The sequence below is a fragment of the Haliotis cracherodii genome, unplaced genomic scaffold, assembly GCF_022045235.1.
Source record: "Haliotis cracherodii isolate W230 unplaced genomic scaffold, xgHalCrac1.p SCAF_2, whole genome shotgun sequence".
NCBI classification, from domain to species: Eukaryota; Metazoa; Mollusca; class Gastropoda; order Lepetellida; family Haliotidae; genus Haliotis; species Haliotis cracherodii.
The window spans coordinates 7686172-7706007 of record NW_027266275.1 but is presented as its reverse complement, the minus strand read 5'-3'; the positions used below and the strand labels follow the sequence as shown (position 1 = coordinate 7706007).

General features: G+C 38.3%; 1 protein-coding gene across 2 annotated transcripts in view; it reads left to right on the top strand.

Annotated features, from left to right (window-relative positions):
- The window catches only part of LOC139469671 (protein FAM149B1-like), a 75601-nt gene that overhangs the window by 12043 nt on the left and 43722 nt on the right, over positions 1-19836 (top strand). Inside the window, exon 1 of one of the 2 annotated variants that reach the window (XM_071251908.1) lies at positions 524-1049. The exons of the other annotated variant lie outside the window; for it this stretch is intronic. Coding sequence (XP_071108009.1) covers positions 919-1049 — 131 coding nt within the window. The 5' untranslated portion in view covers positions 524-918. Of the gene's footprint in view, positions 1-523; positions 1050-19836 lie in introns of those variants that run through there. 2 annotated transcript variants of the gene reach the window in all.

Here is a 19836-nt window from a genome sequence, read left to right as displayed (position 1 = left end):
CAAAAGAGGGGTTAGACCAAGAGTAGTGTGGCCAGTGTACAATCTACCGAACAAACCTGGCTTGGCAAAGTGTCAGGTACACCAAATAAGTATGATAGATACTGGGCCTTATCGAAAGTCAGCTAATTTATGGCAGAGGCTTGAAGGGTTTTAGAAATCTCAAGGTTGATATTTCTCTTTGCGAAACTGGGATCTAGAAGATTTGAACAGCCAACCACTGATAGTGCACTCGTGGATATTGAGGATTTCCCGGCCTTCAACCAGTAGGCTAGTGCAGGTGGTTCTGACTACTAGTCTTACAGGACCTAAACCATGTTGTTGTTAGCGTAATGAAATCTCCATTCACAACCTGCTTTGTGTGTGTTCAGGCAGCACCGATCTAGAATCAACGTTATTGGTAGCCGTCTATAGTCGTACAAGGTATATGGTCAGTCCCAATCTAAAAATACCATCTAAAGGAGGATAAACAAAGTATTGTAGTGATCTCTAGGAGCTGGCAGCTTACACCTTAGGAATTCTCTCGCCTGTTAATTGAGGTGGAAGACAAAGCTGGTGGCCAGTGATATACTATTGTGATAAGTACTTGTTTGACCGCTGGTAGGGATAACAGGGTGTTATGCTGACCATGTAATAAGGAACTGTAAGGATTACAGGAGCTGGTGTCGTGCCTGTTGTGACACTGGTCAGGTGGCAGTTTCTCAAGTGCCTGAGATTGTGTAACTCTGTTTAGACTAACTTCAAACAGTGTGGAGTGTTTGAGGTAGCTGTGGGATATACGACTGTTATTCTCCACCAGTTATCAGCTGCTGTTTTATATTGATATAATCAGTAGTTTTATGTTGTGGATAATATTGTGTTTCTTCTTATTGGAGATGGAATCGGTTCCTTGATATTTGTGAAGAGTTTCAGCGTTTCACTATGTTGCATTTGGAAGTTGTCGGATCGAGTCCTCGAGTGAATTTGCCCCTTAAGTTTGGCTATGTAGACAAACCGCCGTCTTCAGCGCCGGGGGCGTTCAGCTCGGGAATGATGCGTGTACCCATTGCAAGGTGAGCTTCACACTTCATGGATAACTTAATCATTAAACCATAATTTAGTTAAACCATGATTTATGACCATTGTTTATTTGTTGTTTCAACACTGCAATCTCCAATATTATTGCAATATGACAACAGTAAATAGATAATTGAAACATGACCAGACAGTCCAGTGATTGACATCAAGAGCATCGATCCATGCAATTGGAATACGATGACATGTGTTAACTAAGTTAGTAGTAGAGGGACGATACACCAATGCATCGGTGGATCATGATTTTTCTACCCGACAAAAGTATCAATTACAGTCGCCCGCTAAGTAAAAAAATATTGATTCTTATCTTAAACGCTTTAACAACCAAACACTAATTAGTAATGAAAATTAGTCTGGAAAATGAAAATATTTTCATCACTGCGCCATACCCGGTACTTAACACTGCCAACTGTAAATCATCAGTGTGCCAGGTATTTGTCCATGAAAAAGATGGATTTGAGTTTCATACCACAGATAAGAGCACATGCAATCATGTCATGTGTATCGGATCATGTGCATGGTATTGTGATACGTATGGGATTGCACAGTTGGTGTATCGTCCCAGCCCTATAAATCAGTGAGTATGACCACCCTATCCTGTTAGTCGCCTCTTACAAGAATGGGTTTCTGAAGACCAATTCTAACCTGGATCCTCATGGGGTATACAAAATGACAAATTATTGGTAACCATTTGGAAACCTGGAATCTGAGGCTGTGAAGTTTGTTCCTATTGCATTGATATTTATTACTAGACCTCTAGCATCAATGTTTATGTTGTGTTTCCGAAGATGTTACTGAGATCAAGTAAATGGATTAATGTTTTGTCACAAGTTGTGGACCTACTATCTGTAATTATTACTTTTGGGGCTACCACACTTTGAAGTTGGAACAAGACAGATGCACCATGATCCTGATTGTCCTGATGATGAACGTCATGAATATCAAGCCTATGTCATCTCTGGGTGGGTCTAATATGCACTGATAAATAACATGCTTTAACACAATGACCTTTATTCCCATGCCTATAGCTGTTATTGATTGATTCCTTCCTTCATACATGAGATCATGGAGAATGTATATACATAATACTTAGTATGTTTTATGCAATAAGGACGATATATTTTGTTATTAAATAATGACAGTTAATATTAAGATGTGCTGGTGTTGTGTTTGTGAAAACTTGTATATCAAGAGTTTTCTTAAGAACATTAGTGTCAAATCATACCTCACACACCCATGGAGAGGCGACTATGCTAGTCGTAAGAGGCGACTATTTGTGTCGTAAGAGGTGACTATGCTAGTCGTAAGAGGCGACAATGCTAGTCGTAAGAGGCAACGATGCTAGTCGTAAGGGGCGACTATTCGTGTCGTAAGAGGCGACTATGCATGTCTAGGGCAACTAATGGGATCGGGTGGTCAGACTCGCTGACTTGGTTGATGCATGTCATAGAATACCAATGGTGTGGATTGTCTGGTCCAGATTCGATTATTTACAGACCACCATCATACAGCTGGAATATTGCTGAACAATATTAAACAACAACCAACCAACAACAACCAATCATACCTTACAACTTTTCACTGTGTCCCTTGTTCACCAGTATATTGATTCAGTAAAAAGGGGCAACAAGTTACTTTGGATGTCTCTGATACACTCCCTGAAGAATATACAATATCCATATATGACACTGCATTTTGTTCCTCAGATCAGATATGATAACTAGGCAATGCTTTGTCAATATTTCTGACCTCAATATACAGGTTATATGGGTGTTTGTCAAATTCCTGGCATATAATCCTTATTATCTAATGGGGCGAGTACAAGGAGGAATGCTGGGCTGAATGGCAGTAAGCCTGTGTGTATAGCCTCCATGATTACAGTGTCCCCTGCTTGATTACACCATAGAGAGACAGGGTACAGACAACTCCCCGAACTGCATGTCAACGCCAGTCTTTTCAGGCTGTACTCATTAACTTTTCATTGGGATGAGTGTATTGATTATGTAAAATAGTCTTTTGTTGAGCCATAACCATGAATCCCTTGTGTGATAATCAAAGGAAGAAATCATTTAATTATGGATAAAGCTGGGTAAAAGTAATGGTGGTATGACTTTGAAGAATACAGTTACTTCATTCTGATCGTGCAACACATGGTGACTGGATTCTGATTGGTTAAAACGAGGTAACAAATGTATGGTAGCAGTGTTGACATATTAAGGATATTAAATCATTTAATTTGACGTAAATTTTGATTATCATGATTATAAGGCCTCTTGTTTGATTTTTTCTTCAAATTTGCTCTGGAATTGAACATTGAAAAAAATATCTGATGATGATGTGCCAGATTTTAAAAAAATATTGGGCTTCGGAACCAATATTGCTCGGAAATGGAAATGCTCACCAATCTAACACACTGTAACAATGGTTTTGTTATCTCCCTTTGACATACTCTTTTGAAATTGAATGTATCTCAGCCTCTCTCTTCAAATATCCCAAAAATATTTTAATCAATATTAAAGAATGTTCAGAGAACTAGAAAAATGTCAAAGAAAACTCATTGTGTCATATCAAAGTGTCAGGTAGTAAGGTTCTAAGACAAATTAGCTGGGATGTGTGGCATGTCCTCAACACTCATGTTTTATATCACCAAGTAAAGGTAACCTTCAGCACCGCTGGTATTGTCACTGTAACAGGTAGAGTAAGTGTTTCTGTAAACCAAGGGATTATTTAGCTTGGCCTAATAAGATATAGCGGTAGTGATGGTGCTGTACCAAACTGTCATGTTTTAGGATGGTCCACACCTTGACTCCTTTGTTGGGATAAAGCTCAGGCAAGGTTGGTGGGCATACTGTTGAGTTGTCTGTATTTCAACATAAGATAGCTACGAGATAAATCGCAAAGAACAATGAAGAACAAAGCATGGTTTATTTCACGATAAAACATTGTTCTCTCAGGATGTCATTTCTGGAGATTCGAACTTGCTCTTGCAACTTGATGACGCCGTATATTGTATGATGTTATTTTTGAGAGGGAGGTGTCTAGTAAGTTGTTCCCCATAGATGTAGCTGGGCACTGCCAATGAATGCAGTGGCAGAACAAGTGCATATACAAAACTGGGAGAGATATGACAATTTGGTATTGGGAGAAAAGATGGAGATAATCAATGTGAAAATTGTGAGACTACCAAACTTAACCGACGTGTACATAAAACGGAGTTGTTTGACATTGCGAGGTCGGATTGTATTCTGGGAGTCATCATTATTTAAATATGGTGAAATGTTTTTAAAGCTTGTACAATTTATTGATATCCTTAAAAAGGTTGTTCAAAATGTTGATATCTCATAGAAGAAATAAACAACTCGTGGTCGTTGTTTGTCGTACAATAAAACACTGTGTGGAGAATAAACCATGAGGGCACAGCCCCAGTGTCTCCCTACAGTGGTTTATTGTATGATTAACCACGCCCACAAATGATATAAAGGTGTTATTATTGAGTTTGTTATTGGTGTCAATTCCACCCCTTCCCTAAACCCTTGATCCAAACTGCATGTACACTAACTCCCTATTTTCTAATGTATATCAATTTTTGATTTACCAGGATAATGCTACTAAAGTATGATAACCCACCATTGTCACAGAGTGGTGAATTTCAGTACCAGGTAATTTTGTTTATCATTTCTTGGATGACACCTATTTTGCTCTGATTCCTTAAGTTGGCCAACACTGCATGTTGTAGCTGTGATCGACTTAGATTTGCGATTCCTGAGAAGGATTAACATGTCCTTAGTGCGTTTTGTTGGTAATTACTGACTTACAGTAATCATTGCTGTTTGACATGACAGAAAGTAATCATTAACCTTTCCAAAGCTTAGGCTGATCACAAAATGTCAGCTTAAATAGTCATTAGGTTCTCACAGATCCTAACAGAGTTTTCAGAATATTTTCAAGGCTTAGCTTAATTCAGTCATTTTCTGTGTTTGGCAGGGAAGCACTGTTGAGGCTTGTTATTGAGTAACTAGTAAAGTTAGCTTTAAGGTGCAAGATTTTATTTGCATTCTTTTTTTTTAATAATTTTACTGTATACTCTATTTTGTATGAAGTTGTTTGTGTGAGGACATTCCCAGCATGGTTATGATCTATTAATAGATTCATTGGAATGTATACATATTTACATATATTTCGATATATAGTTGATCCTCAGTGTTCAGTAAACTACATTTATAACGAACACACTTGGAACTGACGGATATACATGTCCTGGTTATTTGCTTGATATATGCTTATAAGAAACTTCGGTTATAATGAACTAAAATTAGCAGTTCCTTTGGGTTCCATTTTAACCGCAGTATACTGTTTATGGATTAATGCTGATGTTGCAGCTTTAATTTTTCCTTCATCTTTGTCACTTGTTCATGCAGTACTACAGGTAGTTCTCTGTTGGCAGGTTAGCTTTCCTTCGACAGGGATAACTTTCCCAATATGACAGTAGCGTTTTATCAATTTGTGATTATTTGCATACCATTTTTCCTGGTATTTATTACACAAACCAGTGTTTATGAAAGAGCCTACCTAACCTTTGTTACAATGGCAACAAGTAGTGTGTCATGTTGAAAGACTTTTGCCTGTATCTCTGGCTAGCTCATGCTTGCCTTTTCCTGTTTATTGAAGACACCCTGCCATTCGTGACCAACTCGTGGTATTCCAGGACAAGCCAAATAGTGACTCGTGCCCCTCTTGTGGCCATTTTTGCGACTGGGTTCCGTCTCAGCGCAAATGGGCTTGCCTTAAACAATTGTCAACTCGTTGCGTAATGGTTCACATATATTTCCTCTTATGTTATATATATTTCAGATGCAATTTAAAGCACTTTGGGGCGTGTGAAATTGTACAGTATGATTGAACACATTTAACTGTGTCTTTGGTATATTTTTAGATACAAGACAAATCTAAAATCAAAAATTATTTCTGAGGGATTCTTTGACGAAGAACTTGAAATCATACGCACATTCTGATTGGTTTGTCATATTTTCGCACATAACATTCATCGATAGGGGGATGAGTCTTCTTGCAGGTTACGGAAAAGGGCGAGTGGTGACGAATGTCTGGCACTCAGCATAAGTTGATAAAAGAAGGATTGGTCACTCGGAGTCATAGTATACTGTGTCTGAGGGGGATATCCATGTTAATCTGCGGCATGGTATCTCAGTGGATTATTACTATAACACCGGCAGTAGTTCAGACTAGTACAAACAGTTACTCACAAGCATGCTTGCATGTTGCTATTTATCTTGTGCAGTAATCTTCGGACGTGACGTTAAACCCCCATTTCACCTCCCCTAAAATGAGAGTCCCACTTACATGTACATGCATGAACGCACGTCACTATGTAAGTGCAATAATCTTGAATATGACGTTAAACCCATTTACCTCACCCCTTTATTGAAGTCAGCTGCGACTCTAGTGGTGAATTAGGGTATGCAGGCTATACCAGGATACAGCTTATTTGTATGGAGTCTGGATCAACCATTCCAAGGATTTTTTACAGACCGCTGTCATATAGCTGGAATATTGTTGAGTGCGGCGTTAAACAACGTACAAGCAAACGACAACAAACAAATTGACTATGAACAAGGTATGATGTCCCACAATCTGCCTCAAAAAACCCATTTCCACTAAATTTTAGCCAGCTCTTATGACAAGCATAGTTTAATTGGGGCCTATTCTGCAACTACCTTTTAACCAGCTCTTCTTGACAATCATGGTGCCATGTAGACCTATTCTGCCACTACCTTTAACCAGCTCTTCTTGACAATCATGGTGTCATGTGGACCTATTCTGCCACTACCTTTAACCAGCTCTTCTTGACAATCATTGTGTCATGTGGACCTATTCTGCCAGGCTTCTCACAGTGAATGTTGACGTGCTTGACGTCTTGTGATTAGTACTGCACTTATTACCAAGTGCAGTGGCAAGGTTATTTGGTGATGTCATGTTGCATGTGCTGGATGCAGTGAACTGAATGGCTGGCTGTGGCTGTATTGACTTGTTTGGTGGTGTTGTGACAACACACTTGATGTGAACATGCCAGGCAGGCAGCTTCCGCCCCTCCCAACCTGCCCTATTGATTATCTCACTGCTCCAACTGTCACTCTCTGCATATACAGATACATCAAACAGTCACAGTCACAGGAGATGTAACAATTGGTTTACTGGATATTGTATCATTTCTAATCCTGATAATGTCCATATGCTCTAAGTGAGTGAGTGAGTATGGTTTTACGCCGCTTTTTAGCAATATTCCATCAATATCATGGCGGGGGACACCAGAAATGGGCTTCACACATTGTACCCATGTCGGGAATCGAACCCAGGTCTTCGGCGTGACGAGCGAACGCTTTAACCACTAGGCTACCCGACCGCCCCCATATGCTCTAAGAACCGCCTCCGTGGTCTAATAGTAGAGCGTCCGCCCGGAGAGCGGAAGGTACGGGGTTCGACCCCCGACCCTGTCATACCAAAAGGCATTAAAAGATGGTACTTATTGTTACCCTGTCTGGTGCTCGGCTTTAAGGGGCTAAAACAAGGACTGGTCGGCTCGGAGTCAGTATACTGTGTCTGATTGGGGTATTGATGTTAAACTGCGGCATGGTATCTCAGTGAGCTAGCACTATAAATCGGCATCAGTCCGGACTAGTACAAGCAGCCACACACACACATACACGTACATGCACGTCGCTATATAAGTGCAATAATCTTAGACGCGACGTTAAACCCCTTTTCACCTCACCTCACCCATATGCTTTACGTCTTTAACTTTGTGACCATCTCATAATGTTGAGTGATAACTGCTGTCTGAAAGTGAAATATTTCAAGATACTTTTGTTTTCTCAAATGCAGGATTTTAGAGGTCCAGCCTGTGCTAAAAACATGTTGATGCTACTTGCCCCAACATGGCTCTTTGCATAATTTTTTAAAGAAAATGTTATTTTAAAAAAATTATTATTTGCTGAGCTAACAGAATTTTACTAGACTCGGACTTCGGACAAGTGACCAAAGTCACAGGCTGGATGTTTGTATATGTATATATACACACAAGCTGGTATATGTATATATACACAAGACAGGGCAAAGGGTAAAGGGTGATCAGATGAAGTCATGTGACTTGACAAGGCTCATAGAAGGACTGTTCAGGCCTTAAGAGTGTTTCTAGGAGACACCTGGCTGCTTATGTTCTTTTGTTGGTGGCAATGGCAGCGCAAGGAGAATATTAACTCAACTCACAAAGAGGCAAATTATGAATGATATGAAACAATGGCCATTAGCTATATACCATGTATACCGGCACTCATGCTCTCACAAGCATAAGTATAAGTATTGTTCTGCTTTTCGACACATGTTATTTTATCGGGCATAAGACAAGTTCTGAAGATCCAAATCCCAACAGACCTCATTGGTAGAAAGCATTCTAACTGGGGTTTGTTACTTAAAATAATTGTAAAGTGGTTGCCAAAACAACTGCCAAAATTGTTACCAAATATAGTCCTGTTTGTATAGATGTCTCTATATTTCTACTTCCTTTACTGCAGGGGGTCACAGGTGGCCCAGTTGTCTAAGGCGCCGCAATTCGCTGTGCAGAGTTGCATCCCATGGACACCCCAGAAACCTATGATTGTGGGTTCGAATCCCGGTTCGCCCCGATTATGTTTCTAGGTTTGTCAGCACCATACCAGTACTCGTGGGTTTCACCGAAGTGGTAAACATCTGAGACCTGCATCACTTCGGGCTTTCCTCCCACATTAAGCTGACACACTGTGATATAACTGGAATAATGTTAAAAGCGGGGTTAAACCCAACTCACTCACTCACTCACTCCTTTACTGCAGTAATGGTGAAGAATAATCTGTTTCCATGAACTGGTTCTATACGTGAGACTTGGATCAGGAGTAGATATGGCCACTAATCCGTTAGTCCAAAACTACTACTCTCCCAATATCTAGTTATTTTACATAACTAGTCCGAAATGAGCTGCAGACTTATTGGATATGACCACAGATGTCTACCCCTGTGGAATATGATCAGCGGTTTAACTAAGCATATATAACTTGATCTGCAAGTGTTCAATCAATTATCAAAACAGGAGGGTATATTATTTCCTGAGTAATATTTTGATCAGTTGATGATGAGGTGCTCTACAGCCTGGCTTTTCTGATTATTCCAACATATGATAGTATTTATTTGTGATTCAGTTTTCTTAGGGACCAATAAAAGAAGATTTAGAATATCACACAACAATGCAAGATTTGTATGACCTTATCCTGAGGTGAAGGTGCATGTGGTGGTTTGTTTATTCTCACAAGTTTCGGGTTGGCTGTTATTGTTGTTACAACAGGATAGAACGATTATTGTCTCATACAAGGTATTGACTTGTTGTGTCATAAACTGCCCATGTTGTTGTGTTGTTAGTGTAAAGTGGTTATGTGTTATCTGAACACAATAGAATCTGGATTGGATGTGCATCATTGGTGCTTCTTGTGGTGTGTGTTATAGTTTGTTTATAGCTACCCCGGGTAGTACGATATTGTATAGCACTCCGCCTCTATCTCTCCGTCTTCATTGGCTCATCTTCCCTTCGACCAACAATGGGGGCGCTACAATGCAGCATTGTCTGAGGCTAGCTGCCACATACCTTAGCAATTATTTCTTCAGTCTATCACGTTACCATCAGTCCTCGACCCTTTATGCCTGGGTTCTGGAACAGTGGAGGTGTCTCCAGTTCCTGTGTTTGTGTGGAACTCTATCAGGACAGTTTTGGCAGCGGTAATCATTGGGCATCTGCTTTGGGCTGGCTTCCAGTTCATGGCCCTGTCCTGTGTTCTGTTGTCTGTACCAATGTTTCTCGCCTGAACTAGTCTTTGGGGCCCAAATCCACCATGTGGTGTAGTTTCCATTCTTTACGACAGAAATACCACACTCTTCTCCAGAGCTTCATGTCTGCAGCGTAAGAGAGCTAGCTATCCATATGATAAAATATCCATGGAACATTAACTAAACAGAATTCATATTTTATGGAATATTTTGGGGCTTGGTTGAAAGTTGGTAAAGATTTGCAAACTAAATAGTGTAGGCTTGTCCAGTAAACTTGTCCAAATCAAATCTGTGTGTCCAGTTTGGGGACTCTCTTGCCGTGTTTAGACAGTATTTCACAGTGGACTTTCGTATGAAAACTTCCATTAACTTGACACATTTGAGAGTCCAGTTTCTTAACTGTTGGTGAGTTATTGTCAGTTTGATATTTTGTCAATCGTAACTGACATAGGCTTTAGTGTAGTTTCTTTACAATATATACTGTGTGTTATGTCTTTGTTAATCTTTGATGCAGCTCTTTTCCTTTGGTGATTTGGGGTAGTTGTCTAAATGCTTATTTCTTTACTAATGCATGAAAACATCATTCCTTCATCTTACCTCATTCAGAGCATTAGGGGCAGGGGGGTAGCCTATTGGTTAAAGCATGCGCTCATCACGCGGAAGGCCCAGTTCGATTCCCCACATAGGTACAATGTGTGAAGCCCTTCTGTGGCAGTGAAATGATCCATCAATGCGCTGGATCAATGTGGGTTTTAAGTATAGGATAAAACAGGTCCGAGGGTTGTTATGATATTTAAAACCCGCATCCCGAGGGATTAAATTTTCTAAGGGAAAGGGTTTTAAATATCATAACAACCCGAGGGGAAGTGTTACTTATAAACCGATTTTGAACCTTAAAACAACATTTATTAACATTTTTATGTATCGAACATTCTTTCCATGAACTTTAGGAAACGGGCGTAAAATGTCTGTTGCTGGCGTACGGATCTTGAAAAGGACATTCTTAAAAGCAGTGCGGCTTATCAACACCTCTGTAGCCTTGTGGTACACTCACTGGGCTACAGATATGAAGGTTGCTAATTCGATCCTTGGGAATATAAAGAAAACATTTGTCATTTGATTTTACATTTCATTACATGTTGCAATCTGAACGGAAGTTATATTAATAAAATACCCAGGACATTATATAAAATCCCTGGGATATTATAACACATTATATAGCAAATATGACTTGAATATCCTATAAAATCCAAGGGGTATTATATAAAATCCAAGGGACATTACAACGTCCCTAGGGGTTTATGAGATTTAACCTGACTGGAGAACAATAGAATGACGTCACCGGAGGTTTATAATTGGACTATACGATACACGATACATTTTTTTCTGCAGCGATAAAAGATAATACATTTGCTAAAATAAATTTCTTACTGCTCGTTAAATGACACCCACCCCCATTCCAGGGCTTTGTCTATCAATTATTACAAAACGTGTTGTAATTAAAAACTACTAAATTATAAAAAGAGACACGGCGAACATGTGTCTACAGCTAAATTTTTTCCCTTGGAACCTGCTATGAACTTTTGACAATACCAGTATTTTTTTCTGCTGAATGTTTTAATATTAGGTGTAATAACATAACACACAAGATTTTATCATTGCTGTTCGTAAGAAATGGTGACAAATATGTATAATAAAACATTTTTTACCAAAATCCCTATCAATTATCTTTGGTGTCTTTTCGCAATCATATTTCTGTGATGACCTACGAGTTTGATTTTCATTTCATTGGTTGCAGTACTAATCATGAAGTTGAAAATTTATATTTATTTTTTTGGGAGCATCTACATTGTATTTTGGGCCAAATATTTCTTAAACCAACAAATAAAAAATAGAGGCTTTTTATTAGCTAACTGGGCAAAGAAGTGCTTTTTCTGCCTTTGAATGGCAGTGTCATACAAAAGTTTCATTATGTTAGTGTAAGCTGAAACAAAACATGGATTCCTCCTCCCTTGCGCGATGACATCATCATCAATTATCAATCACACTAATTGGCGCCATGTCTAAAAATAGATAACCCCAATTATATCAAAAGCTTGCTGTCAAGTAACAGTTGGGTATGTTTTGGGGTTACCATGGTTACATAGGCATGTTTCAACATATTTATTTTAAAGAATATGACTACCGGTATTAACCCTCTTTTCTCAGGTTTTCACAATGAATTGCAGGTATGCACTGTAGCAAGTGATCATCAGAAAGGGGCTTTCCAAGAAAAATGAATTCAATTGACAAACTCAATATCAGTAATGATATTTTTCATTGGATAGCACCATACAGGTGGTATGACAGACATATTCATTACGTCACTGACAGCCAATGTGCGACCACCACTGTGTTAAATATCAGAGCAGCGACAGCAATGTGTGGCAGCAGATGACATGCTATACTGAATAGCATGACTGTGGAAATCTTAAAGTTGGTGCATACTGTGTCCTGATCTCAATAACTCTGCAGGGGGCACCGGTGGCCCAGTTGTCTAAGGCGCCGCCATTCGCTGTGCAGAGTTGCGTCCCTTGGGCACGCCAGAAACCTATGATTATGGGTTGGAATCCCGGTTCGCCCTGATTAAGTTTCTAGGTTTGTCAGCACCATACCTGTGCTCGTGGGTTTCACCGAAGTGGTAAACGTCTGAGACCTGCATCACTTCGGACTTTCCTCCCACATTAACTTGACATGCGTGATATAACTGAATGCTGTTAAAAGCGGCGTTAAACCAAACTCACTCACTAATTAACTCTGCAACGCATGTTTTTCCTCTCCTAGCAGGGGCGGTTGGGTAGCCTTGTGGTTAAGGCGTTCGCTCGTTACGCCGAAGACACGGGTTCAATTCCCGACATGGGTACAATGTGTGAAGCCCATTTACGGTGTCCCCTTCATGTGGTCTTGCTGGAATATTGCTAAAAGAGGCGTAAAACCATACTTACTCACTCACTCTCCTAGGATGATGGATAATTATCACATTTGATATTTTGTTAATAGTGGCAGAGACTTACTTTGTTTACTATAGCAATTGCTTTGCCTGTCCAGTGCGGTGCCATCGAAAGTTTTCAAGAATCCTGGTTCATAATTAATACAGCAATTTAACTGTCTGACTAGGTACATGTAGAGGTTACCCATGGTTGCAATGAAAAACATGCCAGCAAAACATTCTGAAGTTGTATTTATAAGTAACCAAGGTTACTGTGGTGTTGATTGTAACCTGCAATTAATGAGTACACTCATCGTCTTAAATACAATCATCTTACCATGCTTAAAGCATGTAGAGAAATGAGTTTTTTTATTTTCGGTTTAATTCCTGTGTATGTTGCAAAAGTAATGCTTTTTTACCATAATCACATGTTGTAAGCTAGGTGCTCAAAGGTCTTTGTTTTAAATAGTAACGATCATACACAGGAGGTATTAATCATTATTAAATCTAAGGGACTCTTCAAATACACTCAATGTTGGACCAAGAAGGAATGTTTATGATTAATTCCTGACTTTATATGAACCCTAATGAATAGGGGAGCCATGCTCGTATTTACTGCTTGGAAACAGTATGATTCAACTCTTCATGTTCTTGATGCAGTAAATCACAATGAAAGCTTTGGGGCCACTTCACTGCTAGCCTGTTCCATTTTGATCATCCTCCAAGTTGTAAATTTAATTGTTTTATTGTCAGGCGGTTTATGACTTCAAAGAATGAACTTCATTGAAGAAAGATGTGCTGATGAAATCCTGTTTAAGTTATTTTATGTGAATGCATTAACAACATCATTTCATGGAAATAAACTAGAAGTAAAAGAATTCACCAAAACATCCATGGATGCAGAATGGGGAACGTTGTTCAAGCAGATGCAATATTTGCTAAGGTTTTTAACTGTTGAAGAGCAGCTTGAACAGAAAGACGTGTGTGAAGGGAGACCACTCTTCCACCCTTTGTTGGAAAGATATCAGTCAAGGGTTTAATCAGGTCTTAATGGACAAGGGGAAGTTACAGCATTTATTCTTGAAGGTCAATAGTGAGCCTTTTCTGGTAATCTGGTAGGGAATCCTTTATAGAACACTTTACATTTTCTTTGCATATATTGTAAGTCTTGAACAAGTCTAGAACAGTCTAGACAAATGTGATTTTTTTTTTAAATTATCAAATTCAATCACTTTATGAGAGTTTACGTTATGAGTAAGAGATGTTTATGATCAATCATAGATTTATGAGTTGGGTAATATTGGATGAATTCGAAACAGATTCCGACCAAGGGATAAATGATCATTTCCTTAGTATAATGGTGTAGTGTTGGTAGCTGACATATATTGACAGGAGCAGATACGCCAGTTATTTCATTATTATTTTTGTGCTAAGGTCATTGTTTGTGTTAATTCGAAGATATGTTGAAAGGGAATGTTTTTATTGCAAGAAATAGATTTATTGTGGACAATGAAACATCTTGAAATATATCTTTTGTAAGAACACCGACTCACAGAACATTACAATATAGTGAGTTAAGAGATATGTGGAAGCAGTATGTATATTTAGATATGTGGTGATTATCTCAGTGTAGTTATATCTCCAATGTTATAGTTATACCATTGCAGCCACCCAGGGTCAGATGGTGTGTAGTTATTCGTCTAGGGTAAGAGCAGTACAAGCTGAAAAAAATAAAATCAAGTAAAATCATTCCTTTTGCACATGTGTGAGGAAAAAAAGTTTAAAAAATGTTTATTCAGAATGTTTTATGAAAAGCAAGTAATTTTTTTTTTTAAATTAGAAAGTTAGCAGGATTTTACCATGACTTACAAAAGAGGGGGTCCACAGGACCGCCAATAATTAATTTAAAGGGTCCTTGCAGGCAATATGAGGGTCCTGTATGGTTATGATACCGGGGATGAGGTTTTACTTGGAAAAGTGAAACCGTCCAGGAGGTTATTACGAGATAGGAAAATACCTACAATACAACAGGCAAAAGCGGTAATAATAGGCTTATAACATGTGGCAAACCTACCCCCTACCTGCCCACCCTGGGTATTATACATGTGAGAATTACAGGTCATCTGTTTAACAAGTAAATATGTGTGATCCTTTAGTAAACATTTTTCATTGGATTTATCTTATGGATGAGTGACAAGTTTATTAAAATTCTTCCGTTAAACGCTGTGTGACCGCAGATAGTAAATTTTGCACCTTTTAATACCTTGCCCTTAAACTGAATTCTGCTTTTTCATCTTTTTGGTGGGAGATGAGTCATGGCTCTGCATGTGTTAAAATGTCTTTGATATTAAACTGGGATGGATTGACAGACAAAGAGTGTTTACCACCTAGGTTGTCAGGACCAATGGTGGGTGGGGCACAGGTGTTGGAGAACAATAGTGCTGTAACCCTTTGATAAGATCTCTGCTTGAGAATCCTGTCATTTAGTTCTTTGAAGGTGTAATGTGGGCTGTTTGTTAATGTATTATGCAGAGTACAAGCAACATGTCGATCCTTGCTAAAAAACTGTTTCATTAATTTGTTGATCAGAGTTCAAGATTTATGATGAAAGAAAAAGGGTCCTCGCATGTCATGCCCCTAAATTTAAAAATGAAACATTTAGGGGGTTCCTAGGTTCAAATACAACAACAGAATATCTTGAGGAGCCTAGCAGCCCATTACTTTCTCACACTGACATATATTTTACTGTTTTTTTACTGCTTTACGGTGCATTTCTTATCATGCTTATGATTCTTATTGTTTCTAAAAATTCACTGTTTTCTATATTTTGACTTAGCTGCCTTTTTTAAAATAATTTCTATGACAGTTTACATTATGTGTTCAATCTGTTTTTGTTTTATAAAAATGCTGTTTATAATCATTAGAGTCAGGAGGATTTTGAATAATTAATCCTGATATCAACATGGTTTATAAATTGAAACTCCAAAATATGTACACAGTGCTGTGCTGTGATACTGCCAGTATTTTGTACAATACTATCTATTTGTGGAATCAGGAAAGGTCATGCACAGCATGGAAATTGATTGTCTGTGTTTGGGTTTGTTTATATTTGTAACCATAGCAACATAAATCTTGAATTGGGTGGTACTTGTACAGAGTGAAATGGGCAGTCTCAATCAATGTGCTGCAATTATCATCACCGATGACATTTACGTATTTTATTTCTTCCCAGTTCTCTGCTTGTTATTTGAACTGTATGCACATGGAAACGTGCATTGTCGGAAAAATGGGTCATGTTTTTATAGGTGATGGATAAATGGATTCGTAGGATCCACTGCTAATATCCATTAACAAAATAGTGTTTATGGTGAGGATAATAGAGAGGTCCTCTGTGTAGTTGTTTTTCATCTTTTGAAATAAAGAGTAAGGTAAATAAAATGAAATCAACTGTCTCTCAAGTGCCTGTCATGTATTCAATATTTGATGTGCTGCTTTCAATGCAAAATCATTGCCCGTGTCTCCATTCCTTATGAACACTCCAGGGATTCACGCTTGGCATGTAGTGTGTCAGATGAAACTCAAAGGAAACAATGGCTTTTGATTTATTATGTCAGCTTACATCACTTTGTAGATAGGTCAGCTCCTTCTTTGTTCTTTGATCCCACATCTATCTGATCCAATTTTTGAAAAACAGATGGGGAAAAATAAAACAAAAATTGGGTTTGACTACCTTTCTTTACAATTTTTAGTTAAAGATAAAGACCACAGGTTATGATGTAAGGATCCTCTGTATGTTCAAGCATTGTATTTGTAGACAAATAGAAAGGGATTCTGTTCTTGTTGCAATCTGTGCCCAATACTTTGATACAGCACATAATTGTATAATTCCTTTGAATACCTTACCTCCATTACATCATAACCATAATTTCTGTTGTATTTTCAGAAGATATTAGACTTAGTATATGGGATTGATGTTACTGGATCAAAGACATCTTACTTGAGGGGGGCACGGGTGGCCCCGTCGTCTAAGGCGCCGCAATTCGATGTGCAGAGTTGTGTCCCTTGGGCATGCCAAGAACCTATGATTGTGGGTTGGAATCCCGGTTCGCCCCCATTATGTTTCTAGGTTTGTCAGCACCATACCCGTGCTCGTTGGTTTCACCGAAGTGGTAAATGTCTAAGGCCTGCATCACTTCGGGCTTTCCTCCCACATGAAGCTGACACGCCATGATATAACTGTAATACTGTTAAAAGCGGCGTTAAACCCAACTCACTCACTCACTCTTACTTGAGGCTAGTGGCTAAATTCACAGTCTGTTGTAGTGTAGCAGCGGGTGCTTGATGGTGTCACCACTGTGACAGGCTATGATACACTCACTCACTCTGGAGCAGTAAGTAAAACATATTGATTAGTTGACTGCTCCTTTTTTGCCAATATCAATTTTCCAGTTCCCTCCTAATCCCCTTGCTGATACTACCACATACCAAGGCTGTACCTAGAAGTGGACACTCGGGTTTTACATTGACTTTGAAAAGCATGGAAAAGTGGGGTCTACGGACACCCAATAATTAATTTTAAGGGTCCTTGCAGGCTATATGAGGGTCCTGTAAAGTAATGAAATGGTGTAGTGTACTGGACATTTTAATAATTATTTTAGAGCCTGGAATGAATCGATGATCATGTGGACAGTGGTCATGCTTGAAGGATGAAATGACAGACACCCATTACTGCTCTTGATGTGCTGTAGGTACAAAGAATATTATTGTGTGTCCTGCGGGATGCAGTATGTTCTTTTTCTCTGTCCAATCTCAACATTTGTGCGTCGTGTAAAATCCGAGTACACCCTCCACTGTTTATCATAGTTTATCATAGCTTCTAAACAACCTCGTTATCATGTCACATTATTTCTTTAAAAAATAATATTACATCTTTATGTAATTATGGTATTATGTAAATTATGGTATTATGTAAATATATTACATCTGTGATGTTTTTATTCAGTTATGACAATTGGTTTTGGAGTTATATTACAGTTTATCGATTGCTTTTTGCTGCAATAGCTTTGTAGGTTAATCAAGTTGTAGTCTCTGTAAGAAGGGCAACATGCGCTGTCTGTGTGACCAAGGTGATGCTCTGGGGACTACCACATTGCACATCACTGCACATTTTGTATACTGTTATCTTAAATTCAGATGCTGACCTAATTAAAGTAACTGATGACAAAGTAGTATGCATGGTCGACTTTTTTGTGTGATTATTACAGTGTCTTGTCTGATGAAGCAAGTGATGGATCATGGTGTTAGAATCTCCATAGAAACGCAAACACAAATGAATGAAATAGTTGATCATCCATACCATCCATTATCATTGGTTACATAGGTTCAAGTGAATAATGCCACTCAAACATGTGTGACCCTAATGTTTCCGTGTTAACGCTTCTGGGGCAGTTGGGTAGCCCAGTGGTTAAAGCATTTGCTCGTCACGCCGAAGCCTCTGGTTCGATTCCCGACATGGGTTCAATGTGTGAAGCCCATTTCTGTTGTCCCCCACCGTGATATTGTGGAATATTGCTAAAAGCGACGTAAAACCATATTCACTTCATATTACGCTTCTCCTAAGGAGGTGATCATTTGAGTGCCATTCTAAATGGAACATACATGTACCATATCACATTCATAACAAATCTAATGAATCCGGTGCAGAATTATGATCAAATATATAAAGATCTTGGAAGTTAATGGGTGAAATAATTAATCGACTCCAATACAATAGGACTATATCAGTTTTTTTCTACCCATATAGATGGAACTATCTACTCGTATTCTAGATTGAACTGTCTACCCGTATACTAGATTGAACTGTCTACTCGTATTCTAGATTGAACTATCTACTCGTATACTAGATTGAACTATCTACTCGTATACTAGATTGAACTATCTACTCGTATACTAGATTGAACTATCTACCTGTATAGATTGAACTGTCTACCCGTATACTAGATTGAACTGTCTACTCGTATACTAGATTGAACTGTCTACTCGTATACTTGATTGAACTATCTACTCATATGCTAGATGGAACTATCTACTCGTATACTAGATTGAACTATCTACTCGTATACTAGATTGAACTATCTACTCGTATACTAGATTGATCTATCTACTCATATGCTAGATGGAATTATCTACTCGTATATTAGATTGAACTGTCTACTCGTATACTAGATTGAACTATCTACTCATATGCTAGATGGAACTATCTACTCGTATACTAGATTGAACTATCTACTCGTATACTAGATTGAACTATCTACTCGTATACTAGATTGATCTATCTACTCATATGCTAGATGGAACTATCTACTCGTATATTAGATTGAACTATCTACTCGTATACTAAATTGAACTGTCTACACGTATACTAGATTGAACTATCTACTCATATGCTAGCTGGAACTATCTACTCGTATACTAGATTGAACTGTCTACTCGTATACTAGATTGAACTATCTACTCATATGCTAGATGGAACTATCTACTCGTATACTAGATTGAACTAATAAACCATTTGGTTATGAAAACAACTTAAATTTTAAGTTATCACATCAGTTTCTTATGAGAATATTGAGTTTTCTCAATTAACAGTTAAGTTTGCACAATATTAATTTATAGGAAATATAAGTACAATACCCAGCATCAGTCATTACCACATTAATCTTAATTATGATAGTTAGATCATCTCAGAATAATTTGTGCTGTGCTGTATGTTGCAGTCTGGTTAATACCAAAGGGCACACAATGGTGAATATATCACAATTTGTATAATGTACAGATTTCTAAAGTGTTTTGTTTTTATATAAAAGAAGTAAAATAATATGCCTAAAGCAAAATGAATTTTGAACTTATCAAATAACATCCAAAATGAGACACAG